This window comes from Bubalus kerabau, chromosome 5 (assembly GCF_029407905.1).
Source record: "Bubalus kerabau isolate K-KA32 ecotype Philippines breed swamp buffalo chromosome 5, PCC_UOA_SB_1v2, whole genome shotgun sequence".
In the NCBI taxonomy this organism is placed as follows: Eukaryota; Metazoa; Chordata; class Mammalia; order Artiodactyla; family Bovidae; genus Bubalus; species Bubalus kerabau.
Window position 1 is genome coordinate 7,285,309 of NC_073628.1, and position 22,064 is coordinate 7,307,372.

The 22,064-nt window shown below is 57.8% G+C and overlaps 2 protein-coding genes across 2 annotated transcripts; both read left to right on the forward strand.

Annotated features, from left to right (window-relative positions):
* The first annotated feature begins 180 nt into the window (after positions 1 to 180).
* MAP3K11 (mitogen-activated protein kinase kinase kinase 11) lies at positions 181 to 17,731 on the forward strand. Its single transcript, XM_055580811.1, has 11 exons — positions 181 to 612; positions 717 to 2,371; positions 7,401 to 7,581; positions 7,771 to 7,919; positions 8,033 to 8,208; positions 8,333 to 8,576; positions 9,061 to 9,174; positions 10,342 to 10,477; positions 10,571 to 10,662; positions 15,676 to 16,095; positions 16,870 to 17,731. The coding sequence occupies exons 2-11, from the start codon at positions 1,633 to 1,635 to the stop codon at positions 17,205 to 17,207; spliced, it is 2,589 nt and encodes an 862-aa protein (XP_055436786.1). The 5' UTR covers positions 181 to 612; positions 717 to 1,632; the 3' UTR covers positions 17,208 to 17,731.
* A 1,069-nt stretch (positions 17,732 to 18,800) lies between these two features.
* On the forward strand, positions 18,801 to 22,003 carry KCNK7 (potassium two pore domain channel subfamily K member 7). The gene is made up of 3 exons (XM_055580812.1): positions 18,801 to 19,547; positions 21,025 to 21,423; positions 21,647 to 22,003. The coding sequence occupies exons 1-3, from the start codon at positions 19,229 to 19,231 to the stop codon at positions 21,850 to 21,852; spliced, it is 924 nt and encodes a 307-aa protein (XP_055436787.1). The 5' UTR covers positions 18,801 to 19,228; the 3' UTR covers positions 21,853 to 22,003.
* The last annotated feature ends 61 nt before the right edge of the window (positions 22,004 to 22,064 follow it).

Genomic DNA, 22,064 nt, shown 5'->3' on the forward strand with positions numbered 1-22,064 from the left:
TGGAGGCTTGAATGCGCAAGCGCAGGGAGGTGGTAGAGCGATAAGAAGCGGGGACCTACGGGCTTGCGCAGAGTCCGGGTCTAAGAGAAGGGACGGGTCGAAAGGCAAAACCCCTTGGGCGCATGCGCACACCTGAAAGTTGCCAGCCTAGCGGAGACTACTGGGCGGAACCCAAGGGATAGTTGAGTTGCCATCGAGTAACGGCGGAGTTAATTGGCGCAAAACTCTCCCAGTGAGTTACAAGAGGCGGGGAAAAGGATGGAGGCGTGGACCTGCCTGAACTAAAGCTACAGTTCGGCGCTACGGGGGCACACCCCCCTCTAGGTCCAACCTATTCAGTGCGAGACCTCAGACGTCATGAGTGGCTTCTACTTCCGGGTCAGAGCTCATACTTAAGATTGTAGAGAGCGATCCTTCAAAAAGGCAGAAATAGTCGAAGTAGGATAGCGTCGTTTTTCTTAAAGTGACAGGCTCAAGGCAATCAAGGGGTCAATCCTGCGGTTGCGAGCGCGGTTTCGGTATTCTGAATTCAGTCACTGCGCACATTTCAGGACCACAGTCTCAGGTTTCCTCCCCTTCACGGGGAAGAGGCATGACTAAGTGGTTTCCCAGGTGAGGGAAAGGAGGACCTGACAACTCGTTCCAAGAGCTCGAGGTGCAGCCAGTTCCGTCCTCCTCGTCTTAACCCGCCCCCCCACCGCCGCCCATCCCACTAGGTCTGCAAAGCTGAGCTTCTGGCCCCATTTTCAGATGCAAAGCGAATGAGGCACAGAGAGGATGGATCACACAGCCCTGCAGCATCGGGGCCAAGACGAAACTCGGGTTTGTCCCCTTCCCAAGCCAGGTTCTTTGCCCGAGTTTTCCTGATGCGGATGTAGAGGGGAGAGATGGCCCGTTGTTAGCAGAAACCAACTCGACCCTGAACCTGCTGTCATGGGAGGTGGGGGCTACCCTTCCCCTCCGTCGGCCTCTCATTGCCCTCCTACCCAGGAACTCCCCGGCCCAGTCGCCCCGCAGCCTCTGGGAGGGGAGCGGTGCTACCCGCCCGCGTCATCTGATGCTGTTTCCTGCGGGAGGGAGAACAGCGGAAAAAAGTGAAACTCCACCCTCCACCTCTGCCTCCCGCCCCCGGGGCCAAAGTACAAAGGGAGGAGGAAGAAGGGAACGGGGTTGGAGCCCTCTGGTCGAGAGAGCCCAGCCAGGAAGAGACAGCTAGCCGCAGCAAGAGACACTCCAGCCACCCCCTTCGCAAGGAGACCCAACCAGAGTCCAGGCGCTGCCCCTTGCTGGCCCAGCTTACACTTCGCGGGGTGCTGGAGCCAGGCTCCCAGGACTGCTCCAGACTGAGGGACGCCAGGGCCCCTCTTTGCTGGCCATGGTGAGACGCCGGAGGCCCCGGGGGCTCACCCCCCAAGCCTGACCACACTGCCCTGGGTGGCCTTCCTCCGGAAGCCCGAGATGCAGGGGGCCGGGAGGCGACACTCCTGGATCCCCAGAGAGGCGTGGGTCTGGGGCTGAGGGCCAGGGCCCGGATGCCCAGGTTCCGGGACTAGGGCCTCGACGGTCAGCAGGGGTGGGGACCAGGGGCACCCAGGGAAGGTCCCCCACACCCACCAACGCCAGCTCCCAGCCATGGAGCCCTTGAAGAACCTCTTCCTCAAGAGCCCACTGGGGTCATGGAACAGCAGTGGCAGTGGGGGCGGTGGGGGCGGCGGCGGAGGCTGGCCAGAGGGGTCCCCGAAGGCGGCAGCTTATGCTAACCCTGTGTGGACAGCCCTGTTTGACTACGAGCCCAGCGGGCAGGATGAGCTGGCCCTGCGGAAGGGCGACCGTGTGGAGGTGCTATCCCGGGATGCAGCTATCTCAGGCGATGAGGGCTGGTGGGCGGGCCAGGTGGGTGGCCAGGTGGGCATCTTTCCGTCCAACTATGTGTCTCGGGGCGGCGGTCCGCCCCCCTGCGAGATGGCCAGCTTCCAGGAGCTGCGGCTGGAGGAGGTGATTGGCATCGGTGGCTTTGGCAAGGTCTACCGGGGCAGCTGGAGAGGCGAGCTGGTGGCTGTGAAAGCTGCTCGCCAGGACCCCGATGAAGACATCAGCGTGACAGCTGAGAGCGTGCGACAGGAGGCCCGTCTTTTCGCCATGCTGGCGCACCCCAACATCATTGCCCTAAAGGCCGTGTGCCTGGAGGAGCCCAACCTGTGCCTGGTGATGGAGTACGCTGCCGGTGGGCCCCTCAGCCGTGCCCTGGCTGGCCGGCGTGTGCCCCCCCATGTGCTCGTCAACTGGGCCGTGCAAATTGCCCGTGGGATGCACTACCTGCACTGCGAGGCCCTGGTGCCTGTCATCCACCGAGACCTCAAGTCCAACAACAGTGAGTTTTGGGGAGCGTGGTTGGAGGGTGGCATGGCCTGAGCGCACATCTACTGCCAGCTCGCAGCTGAGCCTACCTGGGGATCTACTAGAGACAGGAGCTACTGTTCTAGGAGCATCTCAGATGACCAGGGGTGCCCCTGGGCTCACAATAGCCCCAAAGCAAGAGTCCCAGGCACCCAAGAGTCCTTTACGCCCCAGCCCCAGGAAGAGGCCTTTACCCCAGCTCACAGGTGCCAAGTTAAAAAATTGGAATCTCTCAGAACTGTAAGCAACCTGCCTACCATGGCCACTACGTCAAGGAAGGGCATGCTGGATCCTTGCACCCCTCATCTTCAGGGAGCGCCCACTTGTCCTGCGGGTGCCTCCTGTCTCCTCCGCTTGTGGTGGGCAGCTCCTCCAGAATAGACATCTCAAAGGGAAAAGCCCCTCCCCTCCTCCCCACCCCGCGGTGGTCAAAGCTGGGGTCAGTGATGGAATTCTAACCCCACTCCTTTCCCTGGCTGCACTCTCTCTAGCTGGTTATTTCAACTCAGAGTATCGATTTCACTCTGTAAAAAGGGAGTGATTGGGAGGATGAAAGGGCTTAATCGTTGGGCACCCAATGCCCGGCATGCGGTGGGTTGTCAGCCATGGGTGTGGACATTTGAAGGCTGGATTGCCAGGAGGGCTTTGCCTGGAATCAGCACTTGGAGTGGGCGTGGCAGGGCTAAGAAGACTTGAGGCACTCTATCTCCAGCCATTTCGGGTCTACGCACGGCCTAGCATGGGCCCGAGACAAGCAAGTGACAGATTCACAGGGCTTCCTGAAGCAGGCAAGCTTCACACCTGGCCCAGAGCAGGGCATGTTCAGAGAGACACCCAGTTGGATGTCCTGGCAGGGCCTGATGAGAGCAAAGTCGAGGAGGCAGCACCCAGCACGGTAGTAGGGATGTGGGTGGGCCTGCTGGGGCCCAAGGTGCAGACCGAAGAGCAAGAGGAAGGGCCGGCAGGACCACTGGAGAGCCACGGGTGGCCTGTGGAGGGGTGAGCATGGATACTTTGAGCCTCCCGGCCTGGGCTGACCATGGATCAGAGGCTTGTGGGGAGCAGAACACCAGGGCCCAGTGATACCCAAGTCCTTTCCTGGGCTGGAGGGGCCTCAGGAGGTCTGCCAGCCACCCCACCCACTCCTCTCATCCACAATACGGTGCAGGTCCCAGCGCTCAGCTGCGCTGCTGAGCCCCAGCCATCTAGGGACCCTCACTCCCTGCCCCAGCCTGAGGGGGATTCCCCGAAGGCCTGGGGGGAGGGGACTCCCGTCTACTGTTTTTCCTCCAGTTTTCTTTCCAGAAAAAATGGAACAATAGCCCAGGCCCCTGCTCCCCACCCTCCCCACCGCTTCCTGCGTTTCCTGCTGCCCCTGAGCCGGCTTCCTGCCCCTGCTCCAGCCTCTGCTCTCTCCCCAGCCCAGCTGCCTGCAGGGGAGGAAAGAGTTGGGGGTGGGGGGGTTTGTGGGAGAGGAAGGAGCCAGGGATGGCACCCCCACTACCCCCAGTTCCCTGCTTTCACCCTGAGTCTGGGTGGTGGTGAAGGGCAGGCAGGGTGCCCTTAGCCTCCCTGAGCCTGGGCTCCCACCTCACAGACCCCAGTTCTAGGCCCGGGGTGCTGTCTGTGGCATTGTGGTGGGGGGGAGTCCCTGGGCTGGGGGGGCTCAGGCAGGAAACAATGGCGTGATTTTCCTGGACAATGGGGGCCTTGTGAGGAAGCCTGGAGGGGAGAGGAGGGGGAATTCTCCAGGCCCACGAGTCACAGGACTGACCAGCCAGTCCGGCCTGGGCCTGACCTCCCCCAGTTCTCCCCCAAAGGACTCCCCCCTCCATTGGAGACCTGGGCCAGGCCTCCCAGAAAGGAGAAGTAGGGACCATGGGAGGGAAGCGGAAGAGGTGTGAGCTGCTGAGGCCACTCCCGGGCTCCCCAGAGGCAGTCTAGGGAGGGGGCTGGGGGCCAGGTCCCTTTTCAGAGCCAGGGAGCCCTAACCTAAGGGGGTGCTGGGAGGGGGATCTCTAGCCCCTTCTCTGAGTGACCCCTGATCACCCCATCCCCAAGGTCTATATCAGACACCAGAAGAGCAGCTTGGGTTGGAACAAATTCAAGGCCATTGGAGAAAAGCAGGGCTCATGGAGGGGAGGCTAAGGCTTCACAGGTGTGAGGTCAAGCTGGGGACGGGGTTGGCAGAAAAGTCACCAGTACAAAGGAGTCCTGAGACTCTGAGTGGGTTGCCACCCCTGTCTGGGCTTCAGATGATCTGATTGAAAAAAGGAGGCTGGCCTCCCAGCTTGAGATACTGGTGCAGAAAGTGCTTTACCAGCCCGTGAGGTACCACAGGTGGCTAGAGACCTGACCAAGAAGTAGCAGGGGTTGGTCTTCAAGAGGATGGGTTGGTCCTGGCACCAGAGGAAGTGGGAGTCCCTCCCCAACCCCAGCACATGGACCCCTTTTCCTGGTCCCTCTCCAGCCACCCGCCCCAGCCTGCTGCGATTCTTCTTTGAAACGGATATTCACAGAGCTTACTAAATGGTCTGGTTCTGAGACTCTAGCAGCCAGGCCAGAGGCTGTTGTGAAGCTGCAAATAAGATGTGGTAGCGGATGGAGAGGAGAGTCAACTTGAGATTCACGGCAGCATCTTTGGAACAACTGTCAGATCCTTGTGTGAAAGCTTTAAAAAGGGTGATCTTGTTTAATACTCATGATAACCCTCTGACTTTTGTTGTCATCCTCAGCTTTAACTGTTCAGGAGTCAGCCCCAGTTTAGCTCAGAAGAGAGGATAGGTTGCAGGACCATTCTCTGAATTTGGAGACAAGGCAGGAAGATTTGCCAGGCACAGTGGGAGAATGTAGGTGGTTGTTGAGGGCATGGAGACCAGGTAGGGTGACAGCTGGGCAGCTGGACCCACTTCTGAATGAGGGCTCCACATACGGGAGATGCCAGTAAGGAGGGAGCAGCTGGCACCTGGGAGAGGCCAGGACAGCCTGGAGGCAGTAGGCCGACATCAAGGGGAGGCCAGTCTCCGAGAAACACCGGCATTGAAAAGGCTAAGGGTGGGGAGGCCTGAAGGAAACAGCACAAGCAGCCAGAGGCCCTGGGAGCCAAGGACAGCAGGGAGGGGCTGAGTAGCAGTGCCAGATGCCCCCATGAGGCCCAGGGAGCTTGGCCAGCAGCAGGATCAGGAGTTGTGGCTTTAGGCCTAAACAAGTGAATACCCTGGTTGTGCCACCTCCTCTGAGAAGTCTTCCCTGACTCACCTGTACAAGGTGCCTGTCTCCTCTAACCCAACCCCAGAACCCTGCGCTGTCCCCTCCGTGGCGCTGTCACCCTGGGCAGGATTGCTGAGAGGTGTGCCCTGAAATGGCAACCGACTCCAGTATTCTTGCGTGGAGAATCCCAGGGACGTAGGAGCCTGGTGGGCTGCCGTCTATGGGGTCGCACAGAGTCGGACACGACTGAAGCGACTTAGCAGCAGCAGCAGTGCCCTGAAAGGATATGTGTTCAGAAATGTCGTTGGCTTGGATGTCCCTTTTGTACAAAACAGTTGACTATGACCAGAAAAGTAGAGAGTCTGCTTCAGACCCTCGAATATTCTCTAACTTTGCCTTCCATTTTTTCTTTTAAAACCTCTCTCCTTTGAGCTATGCTTGTCCTGGTGAGACATTTGCAAGTTGTTGGCTTTCCTGTGTATACAGGGTATGGTGGTCCCATGAGGGACAAAGCCAGGAACCCTTGCCGTGTCCATCCACTCCTACATTTGTCCCAAACTCCTTTCTAGTCAACAACCACCCTTAGACCCCTTCGTCTCTCATCACATCTAGCCACATCAGTGGATATCTTTTGGAATCTTTCTCTCTTCTGGAAATGGCTGTGCTAGCCACAGTGGGACATGGGCACCAGGGGTCTATAGTGCCCGCTGGGCTTCCTTTCTCACCAGGCAGTTCCCTCCTGCTCCCCACCCCCAGGGAGGTTCTAAATCACACTCTTGCCTCGACAAAATGGCAACACACAGGTTTCTTTTGAAATCAAAGTCACGAATGCTGAGAGGCTGCCATATGGCCTATTTCTGTTCTGTGCAGGGTTAGGGGAAAGTTAGAACACTGGCTTTGGAACCACGCATACCAGGCTGTGGGTGATACCTGCTTTGTTTGCTTATGACCTTGGTTAAATCAAATTGTTGCTCAGTTTCCTCTTCTGCAAAATGAGGATAATGATGTCTTTGTTATTGCTGTTTAGTCACTAAGTTGTGTCTAACCCTCTGCAACCCCAAGGATTAGAGCCTCCAGGCTCCTCTGTCCATGGGATTGAACCCCCACCATCACCTAGCTGAAGCCAACTCCTCACTCTGGTCTCAGCTTAAATGGTACTTCCTCTGGAAAATCTTCCCAAATCTTGCAATTTACTTATTTACTTATTGGCTGAGCCAAGGGCATGTGGGATCGTAGTTCCCTGACCACGGATCAAACCTGTTTCCCCTGCAGTGGAAGTACAGAGTCCTAATTACTGAAGTGAAGTGAACTGTTAGTCGCTAAATCGTGCCTGACCCTCTGCAACGCCAAGGACTGGAGCCCACCAGGCTCCTCTGTCCATAGGATTTTCCAGGCAAGAATACTGGAGTGGGTTGCCATTTCCTTCTCCAGGGGATCTTCTCAACCCAGGGATTGAACCTGTGTCTCCTGCACTGGCAGGTGAATTCTTTACCACTGAGCCACCAGGGAATCCCATGATGTTTACCTTACAGATTTGTGTATGTGTGTGTGTGTGCTAACACTGAGTATAAATGCCTAACCTCTAGGAGCCCCTTGGTAAATATGTCCCAGCCTTGTGTTTATTGTCTCATTCTATCCCAACCCCAGATACGAGCTCTGGCAAGGTTGAGACCAAGTCACCTCACTGCCCCCATTACCTAGCCAGGGTGTCCGTCAGATGACAGTTTGCTCCCAGCTCCTCCCCTGTCCCCACCCCCTGAGCCTGGAACCACAGTCCAGCCTCTCTTCCCCAGTTCTGCTGCTGCAGCCCATTGAAGGTGACGACATGGAGCACAAGACCCTGAAGATCACAGACTTCGGTCTGGCCCGTGAGTGGCACAAAACCACGCAAATGAGTGCTGCGGGCACCTATGCCTGGATGGCTCCTGAGGTTATCAAGGCTTCCACCTTCTCCAAAGGCAGCGATGTCTGGAGGTGCGGCTGGGTGGAGTCTAGACAGATATGGGGTCGTGGGGGTGGGAGAGGTGGCAGCCAAAATCTAGGGCTGGATGGATAAGCAGAGGCCAAGGGAAGGACACAGACCACTTAGCTCTTGGTTGCTTTGGGGTGAAATGGCAATGAATGAGTCGAGGCGGGAACCCAGACCCTTTGTCTCACCCACAGCTTTGGGGTCCTGCTGTGGGAACTGCTGACCGGGGAGGTACCCTATCGTGGCATCGACTGCCTTGCTGTAGCCTATGGTGTGGCCGTGAACAAGCTCACACTGCCCATTCCATCCACCTGCCCGGAGCCCTTCGCACAGCTTATGGCTGGTAAGGGGATGGGGCAGGAGGGTGAAGGGTAGAGCTCCTTGGCCCAATAGGACATCCACTCACAGACCCCTTCCCCTGTCCCCCCCACCCCCGTCCCCACTCCGTTTCCCTAGACTGCTGGGCGCAGGACCCCCACCGCAGGCCCGACTTCGCCTCCATCCTTCAGCAGTTGGAGGCGCTGGAGGCACAGGTGCTACGGGAAATGCCGCGGGACTCCTTCCATTCCATGCAGGAAGGCTGGAAGCGCGAGATCCAAGGCCTCTTCGACGAGCTGCGGGCCAAAGAAAAGGTGGGAGGAGTCGCGGTCCCAGGGGTGGAAGGAGACACCGGGAAGGGACGTCTCACGGAGAGTGGGGATGAGCGCCTGGGACCGTACCCGCCTGACGCCACCACCTTCGCTGTCCTGGGCACAGGAACTACTGAGCCGCGAGGAGGAGCTGACCCGCGCGGCGCGTGAGCAGCGCTCACAGGCAGAGCAGCTGCGGCGGCGCGAGCACCTGCTGGCTCAGTGGGAGCTGGAGGTGTTTGAGCGTGAGTTGACGCTGTTACTGCAGCAAGTCGACCGCGAGCGGCCGCACGTTCGCCGCCGACGCGGAACCTTCAAGCGCAGCAAACTCCGCGCGCGCGACGGCGGGGAGCGTATCAGCATGCCACTCGGTAAGGGGCGGGGCCCCAGCGCGCCGCCCGCCATTGGCTTCGCGGGCGGTGGGGCGGGGCCAGGCGGGTGGCTGACCGCGCTGGGATTGGTCTAGGGCGTCGGTGGGTGGGCCTGTGAGCGGAGGCTGCAAGGGGTGGGATCGGGAGTGTGTTTTTGTCTGTGGGCGGGTTCTGGCGGGAATATTTGCATGTCGGCCTGGGAGTGGCTGCGGCCGGGAAGGGGCGGGGCTCATGAATGTTCTGGGAAGGCCGAGGGCACGGGGTGGGCCCTCTCCGACTTCGCTGCGCTTGCCGGGGTTGGGGATTTCCTTAATCCAGGATCTCAGGAAGCCAGTGAGGCCGGCCCCAGTCACCTAGCCTCCGTGCTAGGCCGGGTTCCAGCACTGCCTGCGTGGCCTCGGCGCTGCCGAGGGGCCCTGCGGGTTAGGATCCTGTCTCTCCTTCACCACAAACTTGCACTCTGCTTCTCTCCCCCCAACCCTAGACTTCAAACACCGCATCACCGTGCAGGCCTCGCCTGGCTTGGACAGGAGGAGGAACGTCTTCGAGGTCGGGGCTGGGGACTCTCCCACCTTTCCCCGGTTCCGGGCCATCCAGTGTAAGCAGCTTCTCCTCTTGCCCACGTCCTTCTCCCCAGATCTTACCCTTTCGTCAAACCTTATCCTTGGAAGTGGATCCCTTGCACTGCCTCCTCCTCTTCCTCCCTGCTCCCAGGTTCCCTCCCCATCCATCTAAACTGATATCTAAGTTCCCCAAGCAGCAGTCGTTTTACAACTTGTTTTTTTCTAACAATTGTATGATGCTATGTGCCATTCACTTTCCTAAGTGCTTTGCTAATTATTAGGGTGTCCTCGGTGGCTCAGAGCATAAAAAGAATCTGCCCATAATGCAGGAGACCCAGGTTTGATCCCTGAATTGGGAAGATCCAAGAAGGGAATTGGAGAAGGTATTGGCAACCCACTCCAGTACTCTTGCCTGGAAAATCCCATGGATGGAGGAACCTGTTAGGCTGCAGTCCATGGGGTCGCTAGGAGTTGGACACGACTGAGCGACTTCACTTTCACTTTTCACTTTCATGCATTGGAGAAGGAAATGGCAACCCACTCCAGTGTTCTTGCCTGGAGAATCCCAGGGACGGGGGAGCCTGGTGGGCTGCCGTCTATGGGGTCACACCGAGTTGAACACGACTAAAGCGACTTAGCAGCAGCAGCAGCAAGAAGGGAATGGCAACCCACTCCAGTATTCTCCCTTGAAGAATCCCATGGACAGAGGAGCCTGATAGGCTACCATGGGGTCACAAAGAGTCAGACACGACTGAGTGACTAACAGTTGCTAATATTAATTCCTCACAATGACCCTGTGAGGTAGATGTCTTTATTATTACCTAGGTTTTACTGATGAGAAAAGTGACAGAAGTAACTACTAATACTGCATAGCTGATAAGTGGCAGGGTCAGAATTCAGACCCAGTCTGCTGCAGTGTCTGTGCTAACTCCTAAGCAGCAAATGCCAGCTGAAGGACTAGAAGAGATGCCCCACTGCCAGTCTCAGGACCCACACTCACCTACCCCACCCCAGTTTGTGCAATTTCTCTGTAAGCCCAAAGCTTACCATGGGAATGGGATGGGGCCCAGCCTGACTATCCGCTCCCCATCCTCCAAGAAGTTGCCCCTGGAGCCCAGTTCTTACGATGGGAGGACAAGGATCAGGGTCCTTGGTCTTGACTCAGACTCCTTCGGTTCCCCCCCTCACCCTACCCACCACAGTGGAGCCTGCAGAGCCAGGGCAGGCATGGGGCCGACAGTCCCCAAGACGTCTAGAGGACTCAAGCAATGGAGAGCGCCGAGCATGCTGGGCCTGGGGTCCCAGCTCCCCCAAGCCTGGAGAAGCCCAGAACGGGAGGTGAGTGCCTGACTGCCACCTACCCAGCAGCTCCTGCCTCCCAGCAGTCCTGAGATTCACGAAGCACAACTCCCCTTCTCATTCCCTCACCAGGAGAAGGTCCCGCATGGATGAAGCCACGTGGTACCTGGATTCAGATGACTCATCCCCCCTAGGATCTCCTTCCACACCCCCAATGCTCAATGGTGAGTGGCCTTGTCTGCCCCCAGCCAACTGTTGCTGCACTCCTATGGGTACTATGGCAAGGCAGGCCATTGCTAGAACCCAGGTCTGACCTATAAGCCCACAACTGATGGAGATCCCACCTAGGCCTCAGGGGGCCCAGAGTGGGCCCATTGTGCAGGGCTGGCCTCCATCAGCTGCTGTGCCCTCAGCAAGCTCTAGGGAGCAAAGGAAGACAAGAAACAGTGGCCCCTGTTTGGGACCCAAAGGAAGTTGGGTGCAGAGAAGGGAAGGAAATTGTGCATGTGGGGGGGAGTTAGAAAAGCGGCTACTGCACTGTGCTTCTCAGAGTCCTTTCTGGGGAGCTTGGAGGTGGAAAAGAGGATAAGAAAGCTGAACGGGTGGGCATCCAGGGCCCCCTCACTGCATCTGGGGCAGTTCTGGGCTCTTCTGTTTTCCATAATGGCAACAGCACTTGCTGTGTATCAGGTATTTCATCCAAGCAACAACCCCATGAGGGATTATTATACCCATCTGAGGCTCTGAGACATAAAGTAATCTATCTAAGTCCCCCAGCTAAGGATCTGAACCCAGGAAAATGTTGACACTCATGCTCATAGTGAGCCTCCCCAGAAGCTTTCACTTAAAGAAGGGGTTTCTCACCTGCAAGCTACTTGGGAAGCTAGGGGATCAGCAGAAAGCAGGGATCCTGGGTCAGAGGGGCATGGCTCATCTAAGCACTGCCCAGCATTGGCAGGGACTAGAAAGTTGCAGCCTCTCTTGCCCAAGGGTCCCTTTACAGCCCCCAGCTGAACCTGCTTCTCAAAGTCAGAATATAGGACCCAGCTGTCATCAGACCAGAGTCCCATTCAGCAAACAAGTTAGACTCACTCCTCTCACCCCACCCAATGCATCACCTCCACCATTACCTAAGCTAGGATTCACAGTAATAACAACAGCAAACATTTATTGGGTCCCTCCTGTGTGCCATTTTATAGAGGAGAAAACTGAGGCACAGACAGGTAAAGTGATTTGAAGTAGGACGCACAGCAGAACAGGGATTTGAGCCCAGGGCTTCCCTGGAGGCTCAGCTGGTAAAGAATCCACCTGCAATGCGGGAGACCTGGGTTCGATCCCTGGGTTGGGGAAGTCCCCTGGAGACGGGAAAGGCTACCCACTCCAGTATTCTGGCCTGGAGAATTGTATAGTCCATGGAGTCGCAGAACTTTCACTGACTCCAGAGGCAGGGCCCTGGACCCCCATCTGCCATGCCATTTCTTGCTCCAGCAGTTGCATTGCCCCAAGCAGGCTGTGCTACAGGGACTGAACTGAGAATTGGAAGGCCAAGGGGGCTGCTTGGAGTCACCTGCTCTAGAATGCCCCAGGCCAGAAAGTTCAATGAAGAACATGAGGTCCTGTCAAGCTGGATGTGCAGGCCGAAGCAGCCCCTGACCATGGTCTACAGATCCCTTCAGATCCCTTTGGCCTTATCTTCCCTGGGCTCCCAGGAGCAGGGACCTCATCTTTCTCCAGCTTGCCCCCTTACCTGAAAGGGTATCCCTTGTCCCAGCCCAGCTGCTGGCTGAGCATCTGTTTGCACCTGTGCAAGCCCTCAGCCAGCTGTCTTGCCCCACCCACAAGTGAGTGATCTTGACCTCCCAACCACCTACAGAGTCAAAAACCTAGCTAAGAATCAAAGATGTCCCTGAGAGATTGTCCCAGGTGTTAGCCACACCACTGGGGAGTCCCATCTCCCACCCCTTGTCCCTGCCTGGGTGTGCTGGCCCCTGGGGAACTGGTTGTAACGGATTGGTGGGCACAGTCTGCCAGCAACTGCCCCATGAAGCTTTTGCCCTGGAGCCACCAACTACCACATGGCCATGTCCTTTCCATGAGGCCCTGTAGAAGTGATTTCACCTTCATCTCTGAGTCAAGAATGGTTTTTCTGCTTTCTCCGTAACAACAGGGTTGCCACCTCTTACTGCCAGGGAGTTCAGAGGTAAATTAAAATTATTGCCAAGTTACCTGGAGCAAGTTTCTGACTTGTGGGAATCTCAGTTTCTCAGGATATCAACCTCAGTAACTTCTTTCCATTCTTAGTTGGTGTGCTGATCTCCAGCGTCACTTTGTTCCATTTTTCTTGCTTGTTTTAAACATGTTTTTCCCCTGTTCTGTTTTAAACTCACTGTAAATGATCAGTTTCCTCACCTGTAAAGTGGGGAACAGCAATCACCTTATGTGGTTGTCACAGGGATTCTAAGAATGGATTCTTCCATCAAACATGTACTGACACATAATGAGCCAGGCATCATCATGCTAGAGATCAGCAGTGCCTTGACCTCTGGGCGGGCCTAGTCTGGTGGAGGAGGCAGGCTCAGAAATAAACAAGTACAGTAGAGAGTAGCATGTGGCTGGCTGAAGGACTATACAAGGCATAGCATGAGCAAGAACTACATAGGTTAACGGGGGATTCTGAAAAAGCTTCTATTTTGTTTTTTAAACTTTTTTTTTGGTTGCATTGGTCATCATCGTGGCACACGGGCTTCTCTCATTGTGTGCAGGCTTAGTCGACCCACAGCATGTGGGACCTTAGTTCCTCCGCCGGGATCAAACCCCCATCCCCTACATTGGAAGGCAAATTCTTAACCACTGGACCACCAGGGAAGTCCCTGGCAAAGCTTCTACAAGAGGAAAAGTTCTTGTTTTCCTCTGCCATTCTATTGCTTCACTTCTGACACCATATGTGTGGAGCTTTTCCCACACTGGCCAATTCTGGGCCACCAGCTGGAAGTCCTACAATCCAATCCAGTTCTGACACCGTCTACCTGGAATTAGCGTCAGACCCCACAGGTTAAGGGTTCAGGATCACAAGACTGCTCCTCTATACTGCAGACACCAGTTGTAAGTCCAGGTTGTCACCTGTGCTCCTCTCCAACCAGCTCTACATCTGAGGTTCCCACGACCCCCCTCCTCAGATTTGATAATTTCCTTGAAGAGGTCATAGAACTCAGGAAAACCATCTACTTCCTAGACTACCAGATTATTATAAAGGATACAGGTCAAGGACATACAGATGGAAGACATGTGGAGGGCAGGGTATGTGGGAGGGGCACACAGCTTCCATGCCCCCTCTAGGCACACACCTCTGCTGGTTCACCAACCCAGAAGTTCTCCAAACCCTTTGGGTTTTTATGGAGGCTTCATTACGTGGATGTGATTGATTAATCATTGGCCATTGGTGACAGGAGTCAATCTCCAGCCCCTCTCTTACCCTGATGCAAGTAGAAGTTGAAAGTTCCAACCCTCTAATCACACAGTTCGTTCCCCTGGCAGACCCCATCCTCCAACAATGACCGCATCAGGGACTTCCCTTGTGGTCCAGTGGTTAAGACTCCATGCTCCTAATGCAGGGGTTATAAGTTTGATCCCTGATCAGGTAACCAAGATCCCTCATGCTGCACAAGGCTGCCAAAATAAAAAGACATCAATATGAACCCAGATATGGAAATTCCAAGGGTTTGGGGAGTTCTGTACCAGGAATGAGATGAAAGCCAAATATGTACTTTTTTATAAACCACTGTCACAGCTTCATAGAAGCTGTGATCTCTCAGCTGGGTCTTAAATGTTAAGTAAGGGACTACTGAGCGCGAGGTGGGAAAGGTGTGCTGAGTGAAGGGAACAGTGTGTGTGTGCAACCGTGGGGCTCACCAGACCTAAGGAAGAGGAATCCTGGTTGGAATTCACTGAAGGAGTTGAGAGCCAGGGACTCACAGGCCTGAAACAGCAGGCTGGGGCCAGTTCAGGAAGGATCTGGAAGTTGGGGGTGGGGGGGAGGTTTAAGCAGAGACTTGTCTTTAGCAGGTTTGCATTTTAGAAGGCAGTGGCCACTGCAGGGGTGGGGTTGGGTAGGAGATAAGAGAGAGATGGGGTGGAGGTGGGGGGTGGAATTCCCTGGCTTTCTGGTGGTTAGGACTTCATGTTCTCACTGTTGAGGGCGTGAGTTAAATCCCTGGTGGGGGAACTAAGATCGCACAGGCCTTGGGGCCGAGCCAAAAAAGAAAGAGATGAGGTAAGAAGGGTTGTGGCTGAGGACCGACCCCAAGCAAAGTCCTGGTTCACTGCAGAAGCTCACGTTTTTCCCAGCTTTGCATTCCTTCCTCTGGACCCCCACCCACTGCTCCACGCCAGGCAGGCCCAAGGAAGACAGAGAGACCCTGAAAGCCCAAGCAAGGAGCTTAGGCTTTTTTCTAGCAGCCGTAGAGAGCCATGGCAGGTTCTAGAGCTGAGGAGGACTTGCCAAAATTGGGGTTTGTGGGGGGCCATCACAGGCTGCCCTACCTCCTCAATGACTGGTTCTCCAGACCCACCCATTTGGTCTAGAATGGAGTCAGATTAACCCTAGGCCCACAGGTTAGGACATATGTCCTTTAATCCAGGGCAGGGTAGCCTTAGCTAAGCCTGGGAACCCCTGGGGCATGAGGCTCAGACAATGTAATGCCCCTAAATCACTCAGCTCAGGCCTGACAAAAACAACTGACCTCTCCGAGCCTTGATTTCCTCATTTCTGGAATAGAGACAGTGTTGTATCCCTTTAGAGCTGTTGTGTACATTGGAATTGGCCTGTGTGCCTTATACAGGTTACCACTGGAGGCCAGAGCAGGCAAGTAGAAGGACCAGGGCTGCCCAACCAGGGAGGAGATGGGCACCGCACAGGTCCCAGCTGTGACTCTGGCCCCTGTGGATATCTTCTGCTGCCCATTGAGGGCACTGAGGCCAGCCCTGCTCTGGCTTGAGCTTGCTTCTTGGTGGACCCCCGGCCTTCCCTCCAGCCAGCCCTCCTTTCATGGGCCCCAGGGCACCTGGCTTAGCTCCTGCTGCTTTCAAAGGTTGCACTGCCCTCCTCCACCCCCAACACTTCTGAAAAGCCAGAATGGGGATGCCAAGGGAGGACTTGGACTGGGGGAGTCAGGGGAGCAGAAGTCAGCCCTTGCTCCAGGGCCGCCGGAAGTCGGCCTAACCTGTGTACCCGCCGCCAGGTAACCTCCCGCGGCCGAGCCCGGAGCCCGAGGAGCCCCGGCGGCCGGGCCCGACCGAACGCGGCAGTGGCTCCGGGACGCCCAAGCTGATCCAACGCGCGCTGTTGCGCGGCACCGCCCTGCTCGCCTCGCTGGGCCTCGGCCGGGACCTGCAACCCCCGGGGGGCTCGGGCCGAGAGCGCGTGGAGCAGCCCTCGCCAACACGGCCCCGCTCGTCGCTGCCCACCCCGTCCCCCACCGAGCCGCCCCCCTCCCCGCTCATCCGCTTCTCCTCCGAGACGCCCGAAACCCCAGCCTCCCCACTGAGCCCCGACGCCTCTGGCCCGCCCGCCCCCGCGCCGCCCCTGCTGCTGGAGCTGGGTGTCCCCGCTGCGGGGCAGCCCTCAGCCAAGAGCCGCCGGCGGGAAGAGGAGAGACGCGGTAAGCGGCCTACTGCCTGGTGACGGGGGAGGAGGGGCTGGTGGGGACCCGCAGGGCAGTGAGCAGGGCTGCAGCTGTCTGCTGGACCTCCAGCTGCGCCCTCCGGGTGTGGGGAGCTGAGTTCTATGTTCAGCCATCGGGGCGGGCCAGGCCGGTTGTGAAATAATAGAAGTAATAAGGACCTCCCTAGCAAACTCCCTGGTGGCTCAGACGCGTCTGCCCGCAATGCGGGAGACCCAGGTTCGATTCCCGAGTCGGGAAGATCCTCTGGAGAAGCTTCTGACAATCCACTCCAGCACCCTTGCCTAGAAAATCCCTTGGACGGAGGAGCCTGATAGGCTACAGTCCATGGGGTCGCAAAGAGTCGGACTTGACTGAGCGATGTCACTTCTTAGCAAACTCCTACTGGCTGTTTACCTGGGCCAGGTACTATTTCTAGTCTTTTAGAAAGGTCGCTTCATTCAATTCTGATAACAGTGCTATGAACTAGGCACTCCGGTTAGACCCATTTTTTGGTTGACATGTAAGGCACAGAGAGATGAAGGGACTCAAACTAATCAGCTGCTGAGCTGGGTTGATCAAGACCTGCTCCCGAGGCTTCCTCACTCTTAACTGCTAAATCGCAGCACCATAGAGCAGGAAGGGTTATGGAAGTCTTGAATCCCAGAGCTCACTGCCATGAGCAAACTGAGGCCCAGAGCAGGGCAGTTCCCCCTGGGGACACCCAGGAGCTGGTGACTGCCTGACCTGGGCCCCCTCCCCTTCGTCGAATAGCCAGCGCCGTCTCACCACCGCCGGGGATATCACGCTCTGCTCCTGGCACCCCAGGGACCCCGCGCTCACCGCCTCTGGGCCTCATCAGTCGACCTCGGCCCTCACCCCTCCGCAGCCGCATCGACCCGTGGAGCTTTGTGTCCGCTGGGCCACGGCCTTCACCCCTGCCCTCGCCACAGCCTGCGCCCCGACGGGCACCCTGGACCTTGTTCCCAGACTCAGACCCTTTCTGGGACTCTCCGCCTGCCAACCCCTTCCGAGGGGCCCCTCAGGACTGCAGGGTGCAGACCAAAGACGTGGGTGCCCAGGCCCCGTGGGCACCAGAGGCAGGGCCCTGAGCGGGCCGGCTGCTCGCCCACCGCCCTGGAGGAGCCTCAGCATACACTGGAATAGGAGCCAGGCCAGTCTCTTCAGCTGCCTTGGTCTCGCCCAGGGACGCCGCCCCCTCTGGGGGTCAGGAACACTACACTGCACAGGAAGCCTTCACACTGGATGGGGGGCCTGCACCCCCCACACACACCTGCAACGGGTGGGTCCCCCGACTTACCCGCCCCACTGGGGCCCGACACTGTACCCAGCTGGTTGGGAGGACCAGGGCCTGTCTCAGGGAATTGCCCCCCAGGGGCGGTGCAGGGAAGCGGGGAGGTGCAGGGGAGAGGGGCCAGCCTTAGCTGTCACCAGCACTTTTGACCAAATCCTACTACTGTGTCCCCTGCCCCTGGGCTTAGTGCCTGGGCCCCCCTGCCCTGGGGGTCATCTGGGGCCAGGGCTCTCCGGGTGCCTTCCTGCTGCCCTGGCCAGGGCTGGGGCCATGGCCTCAGGATCCAATGAAGCCAAATAAACTCCCCAAGCTGTCTCCCCAAGCACAGCCTGTCAGCGTTCTTGGAGATAACTGGGGGATCCAGACCATCCCATGACCCTGGTGACCTCAGGCCCCCAGCAGAATGGCAGGTGGCCTGGGCCAAGGTTGGGATCCTCTGGACCGCATCTCTCTCCTGGGATCAAGTTCAGTTGATCATCAGGTGTTACAAGGCCCTTCTTAGCCTCCCTGACATCCACACAGTTGGGCCTTACTTGCCTGTTCCCACCCTGGCTGGGCCTTTCCCATCATTTCAAGCGACTGTTTGCCCTGATTGTTCCTGTTGTGGGGTGGTCCCCACTTATCCTCAGGGCCCACAACAACACCACCTCCCCTGGGGCCCCTTCCTGGCCATGCTGCACCCACTCCAGGCAGCTTGCTGAACTCAGGAGCCCACAGTTCTCTGGGCAGCATCTTAGGGGTTTGTCCAGGGTTTGTTTTTATCCTGAGGCCTGGACACAGAAGAGGGTCATCCACTCTGACACCTGGCTCCACTCACACTTCTCTTAAGAAGGCACGGGGGTTCTGCAGATCACCCCTCCCATGCCACGCCCTAGGACAGGGGCTCCTGGGCTCATCCCCCAGTGGTTTGTGGGAGTCGTGGTCCAGGCTCCCTCTCCCCCTCCCGTTTGCACCCCACCGCATCCAGGTCTACTGTGTTCAGCAGGGCGGGGACACGGGAGAGCACAAAAGTTTCTCAGGAAGGATTGGGAATGGCGGAAGCCTCACCTCTCCAGAGCGCCCAGCGTCCTCCACACCTGTTCTGCCCGCCCAATCCCAAGTCCCACCATCCCTCTTCCCATTCTTCTGCCCAGGCCACCACCTTCTCATCTGGGGTACCTGCCGTAGCCCTGTCCATAGGTCCCCATTTTTCTCACCACCCAACCTCCTTCCCACCTGGCCTGGCCTCTTCTCTTCCCCAGCTGAACTGTCACTCTCCGAAGGGAGCTTTTCAGGCGAAGTTCCCCTCCCCCAGAACGCTCTCCCATCATCCAGGGCGTTTCCTTCAGGGATTTTATGACAATGTGAACTCGCCCTGCCTTCTTGCAAACAGGTTTCTCCTGGGAACACCGGGAGGGCAGGGACCTGCCTCTGTCCTCTCCTCTAGGGTCCTCAGGGTCTGGGGACCTGCTGACCAGTGAATGGGGTCTGTGACTGGGTGAGCTCACATGAGCCACCACTGTGGGAGGGGGAACTGGTCAATCGCCTTGCCTTCACCTGATCCTGACCGCCCACCACTCAACCACCCAGCTTTGGGGACCTGGGTGGGAAACTTGTTGCTCCCAGAAACAGAGGAATGACCCAGCTCCCTCCCAAGCCTGAGCCACCTCCTCACCTCCCCTCCTGGCCCCACTCACCCCAGCTCCATCCCAGGCTTCCTTCCCTCTCCAGCCACCCACACAGCCCCTCCCCCTAGCCCCACCCTGCCCAGCCCCTCCCAGGTGCCTGTGGTGGAGAGTTGGCTCCCAGGGCACCTCTGACGGACTCTGGTGGCATACCATGGGGGCTCTAAGGCCCTGGGCCCGATACGGGCTACTGGCTGTGGCCCACCTGCTGGCCCTGGGCCTTGGGGCCACAGTGCTCCAGGCCCTGGAGGGGCCTCCAGCCCTTCGGCTCCAGGCCAACCTCAGGGCCGAGCTGGCCACCTTTCAGGCAGAGTTTGGGGCCTGCCTGCCAGCTGGGGCGCTGGAAGAGCTGCTGGGCACCGCCCTGGTAGCCCAGGCCCATGGGGTTTCCAGCCTGGGCAATGGCTCCGAGGCCAGGAACTGGGATCTGCCCTCAGCCCTGCTCTTCACCGCCAGCCTCCTCACCACCACGGGTAAGGCGGCCGGTGGGGCGGCAGGAAGGCGCTCTCAAGGCGGTCCCTACCCAGGGTTCCTGAGGGTGCAGCCCTCCCCCAGCCCCAAACTGCTAGACAGAACCCAGGCCTCATTAGGCCTGTCATCAGGGCTGGGGCTCCCCCCACCAACACACCCCAACTGGTGCCTCAACTTCAGGTGCCAGGGAGGCGTGGCCTTCTCAGCCCCACCCCCAGGCAGCTGTGAGACCCAGGGGAGGTGCCCAGACCCCACTGGCCTGAGGCGACACTGGGGAGCCTGTGCGGTGGGATGGATTCTTGGATGGAGGGAAATGGAGTGAACCCAGGGACCACCAACCCAGGAGGAGTGTGGGGGGAGGATGTTAGCTAATGAGATGTTAGCCCAGGCAAGAGGGCACAGAGACAGACATGAAGAAATTCCTGGGAGAGGAAACAAGTGTGAGGGCCCAGGGCCCAGGAAGTGGGGGTGGGGGGTGGGAGTGCGGTGTTTGCCCTGTAAAGTGTGTGAAATTCATTTATTTATCTAGGCTGCACTGGGTCTTAGTTGCAACACCCAGGAGGATCTTGGATCTTCATCCTGGTATCTTTAGTTGTGGCACGTGGGGTCTGGTTCCCTGACCAGGGATTGAACCTGGCCTCCTGCATTGGGATCACAGAGTCTTAGTCATCAGACCACGAATGAAGTCCTGAATATTTTTTGAAGTCCCATTTTCCACCTTCTTTTGGAGAAACTTGTAAACCTACTTGCGCTGAGCCAGAAGCCCCTGTTGGAGAACAGGGCCTGCCCTTGGGACAGTGTGCGTGCTCTCCAGCCCACCTCTGTCCCCACCACTCCCTTTTGGCTCACTTCTGACTCCTCGAGGCATCTGTGTTTTACAGCCCTGGACCAGCTGATCCTGTTCCCCCAGCAGGCCCTGATCTTTCACCTGCCCTGCCATTGCACATGCCTTTCCACCCTTGAAAAGCACACTGCCTCTTTTGCAACCCTCCATATCTGGTGTCTTGACTGATTTTCCTGCCCACCTCCCATCTGAACCTGAGGAGACTTAGGTTCCAGCACAGGGCCTGGCACCCAGGGTAACTTGATATGCCTTTGGGGAATGAATGAAAGACTGGGCAACATTTCACCTGGTGAACTGGGAAGTGTGGATCAAAGACAGACTGAGGAATCTCTCAGGTCAGGCTGCCTCGGGGTAGGACGGCAGCTCTCAGAATTACCCCAGCTACAAGAGGCCTGAGGGGACTCTTCTCTTTTCATCCTTTCATGTTCCAGAATGTAAAAGAGTGATCCAGAGAGGTTCAGGGACTTGACCAAGACCCCCAGTGAACAAGGGGAAGAGCCCACAGAGAACAGGCCCTGAATAGTTCTGGCTGTGTTGGCCACCAGAGGGCAGCCTTCTGCAGGGGCGAGGCTCGGGGAAACGGGAACCAGCAGCCCCACCAGGGTCTTCATTACCCGTGGCTCTCTCCTCTCCAGGTTACGGCCACATGGCTCCGCTATCAACTGGTGGAAAGGCCTTCTGTGTGGCCTACGCGGCCCTGGGGCTGCCGGCCTCCTTAGCCCTTGTGGCTGCCCTGCGCCACTGCCTGGTGCCTCTGCTCAGCCGCCCCGGGGCCTGGGTAGCCACCCGCTGGCAGCTGACGCCGCCCAGGGCTGCGCTGCTGCAGGCAGTTGCACTGGGCCTGCTAGTGGTTGGCGTCTTCGTGCTGCTTCCAGCACTGGTGCTGTGGGGTGTGCAGGGCAACTGCAGCCTGCTGGAGGCCATCTACTTCTGCTTCAGCTCCCTCAGCACCATCGGCCTGGGGGACCTGCTGCCGGGCCGCGGCAGTGGCCTGCATCCGGTGCTTTACCACCTCTGCCAGTTTGCGCTTCTGGGTGAGTCCGGCTGCTAAGGAGGATGGGGTAGAGGGGAGGAGAGGCGGGAAGAAGATCCTGGACTACAACTCCCATAAGCCCCCAGGGGAGGCTGAGCCTCACAGGTTGGAAGGCCCCTGCCCCAGGGCATGGTGCAGAGCCTTAATTGGCAGTGGGAAGAGAATTGTGTGGGTGGGAGGTGGGTGGGAGCATAAGAGCTGCCCTAGTAACCTCCCCTCCCCAGGTTACTTGCTCCTGGGGCTCCTGGCCATGCTGCTGACTGTGGAGACCTTCTCGGAGCTGCCCCAGGTCCGTGCCATGGTGAAGTTCTTCGGGTCCAGCGGCCCTGTGAACGCTGAGGACGAAGGTGCCATCCTAGGCCAGGACGAACTGGCTCTGAGCACCATGCCACCCTCAGCAGCGGCCCCAGCACAGGCCCCAGCTTCCTGACAGGTGTCGGACATGGAACTGCGCTCCTTTCAGGTGGAGAAGCCTGAGGAGCCCTAGGGAGTGGCTGGGGAAGGATCCGGAGGAGGGAAGGGACGGCATGGATGTGAGAACCTCGGGAAATAATGTGTTAATAAAAAAAACAGGCAACAGAGCCAGCTGTTCTCGTCTCTTCTGTCGAAACGGGACTTCCCTACAGCCATCAACAACCCAAA

Bases quoted from the DNA above. Each gene is read 5' to 3' on its own strand.
- KCNK7 (XM_055580812.1), top strand. From the start codon at position 19,229: ATGGGGGCTCTAAGGCCCTGGGCCCGATACGGGCTACTGGCTGTGGCC. The intron at 19,548-21,024 runs GTAAGGCGGCCG...TCTCCTCTCCAG, and splicing joins CAGCCTCCTCACCACCACGG to GTTACGGCCACATGGCTCCG. The intron at 21,424-21,646 runs GTGAGTCCGGCT...TCCCCTCCCCAG, and splicing joins CTGCCAGTTTGCGCTTCTGG to GTTACTTGCTCCTGGGGCTC.
- MAP3K11 (XM_055580811.1), top strand. From the start codon at position 1,633: ATGGAGCCCTTGAAGAACCTCTTCCTCAAGAGCCCACTGGGGTCATGG. The intron at 7,582-7,770 runs GTGCGGCTGGGT...TCTCACCCACAG, and splicing joins AAAGGCAGCGATGTCTGGAG to CTTTGGGGTCCTGCTGTGGG. The intron at 7,920-8,032 runs GTAAGGGGATGG...CCGTTTCCCTAG, and splicing joins CTTCGCACAGCTTATGGCTG to ACTGCTGGGCGCAGGACCCC.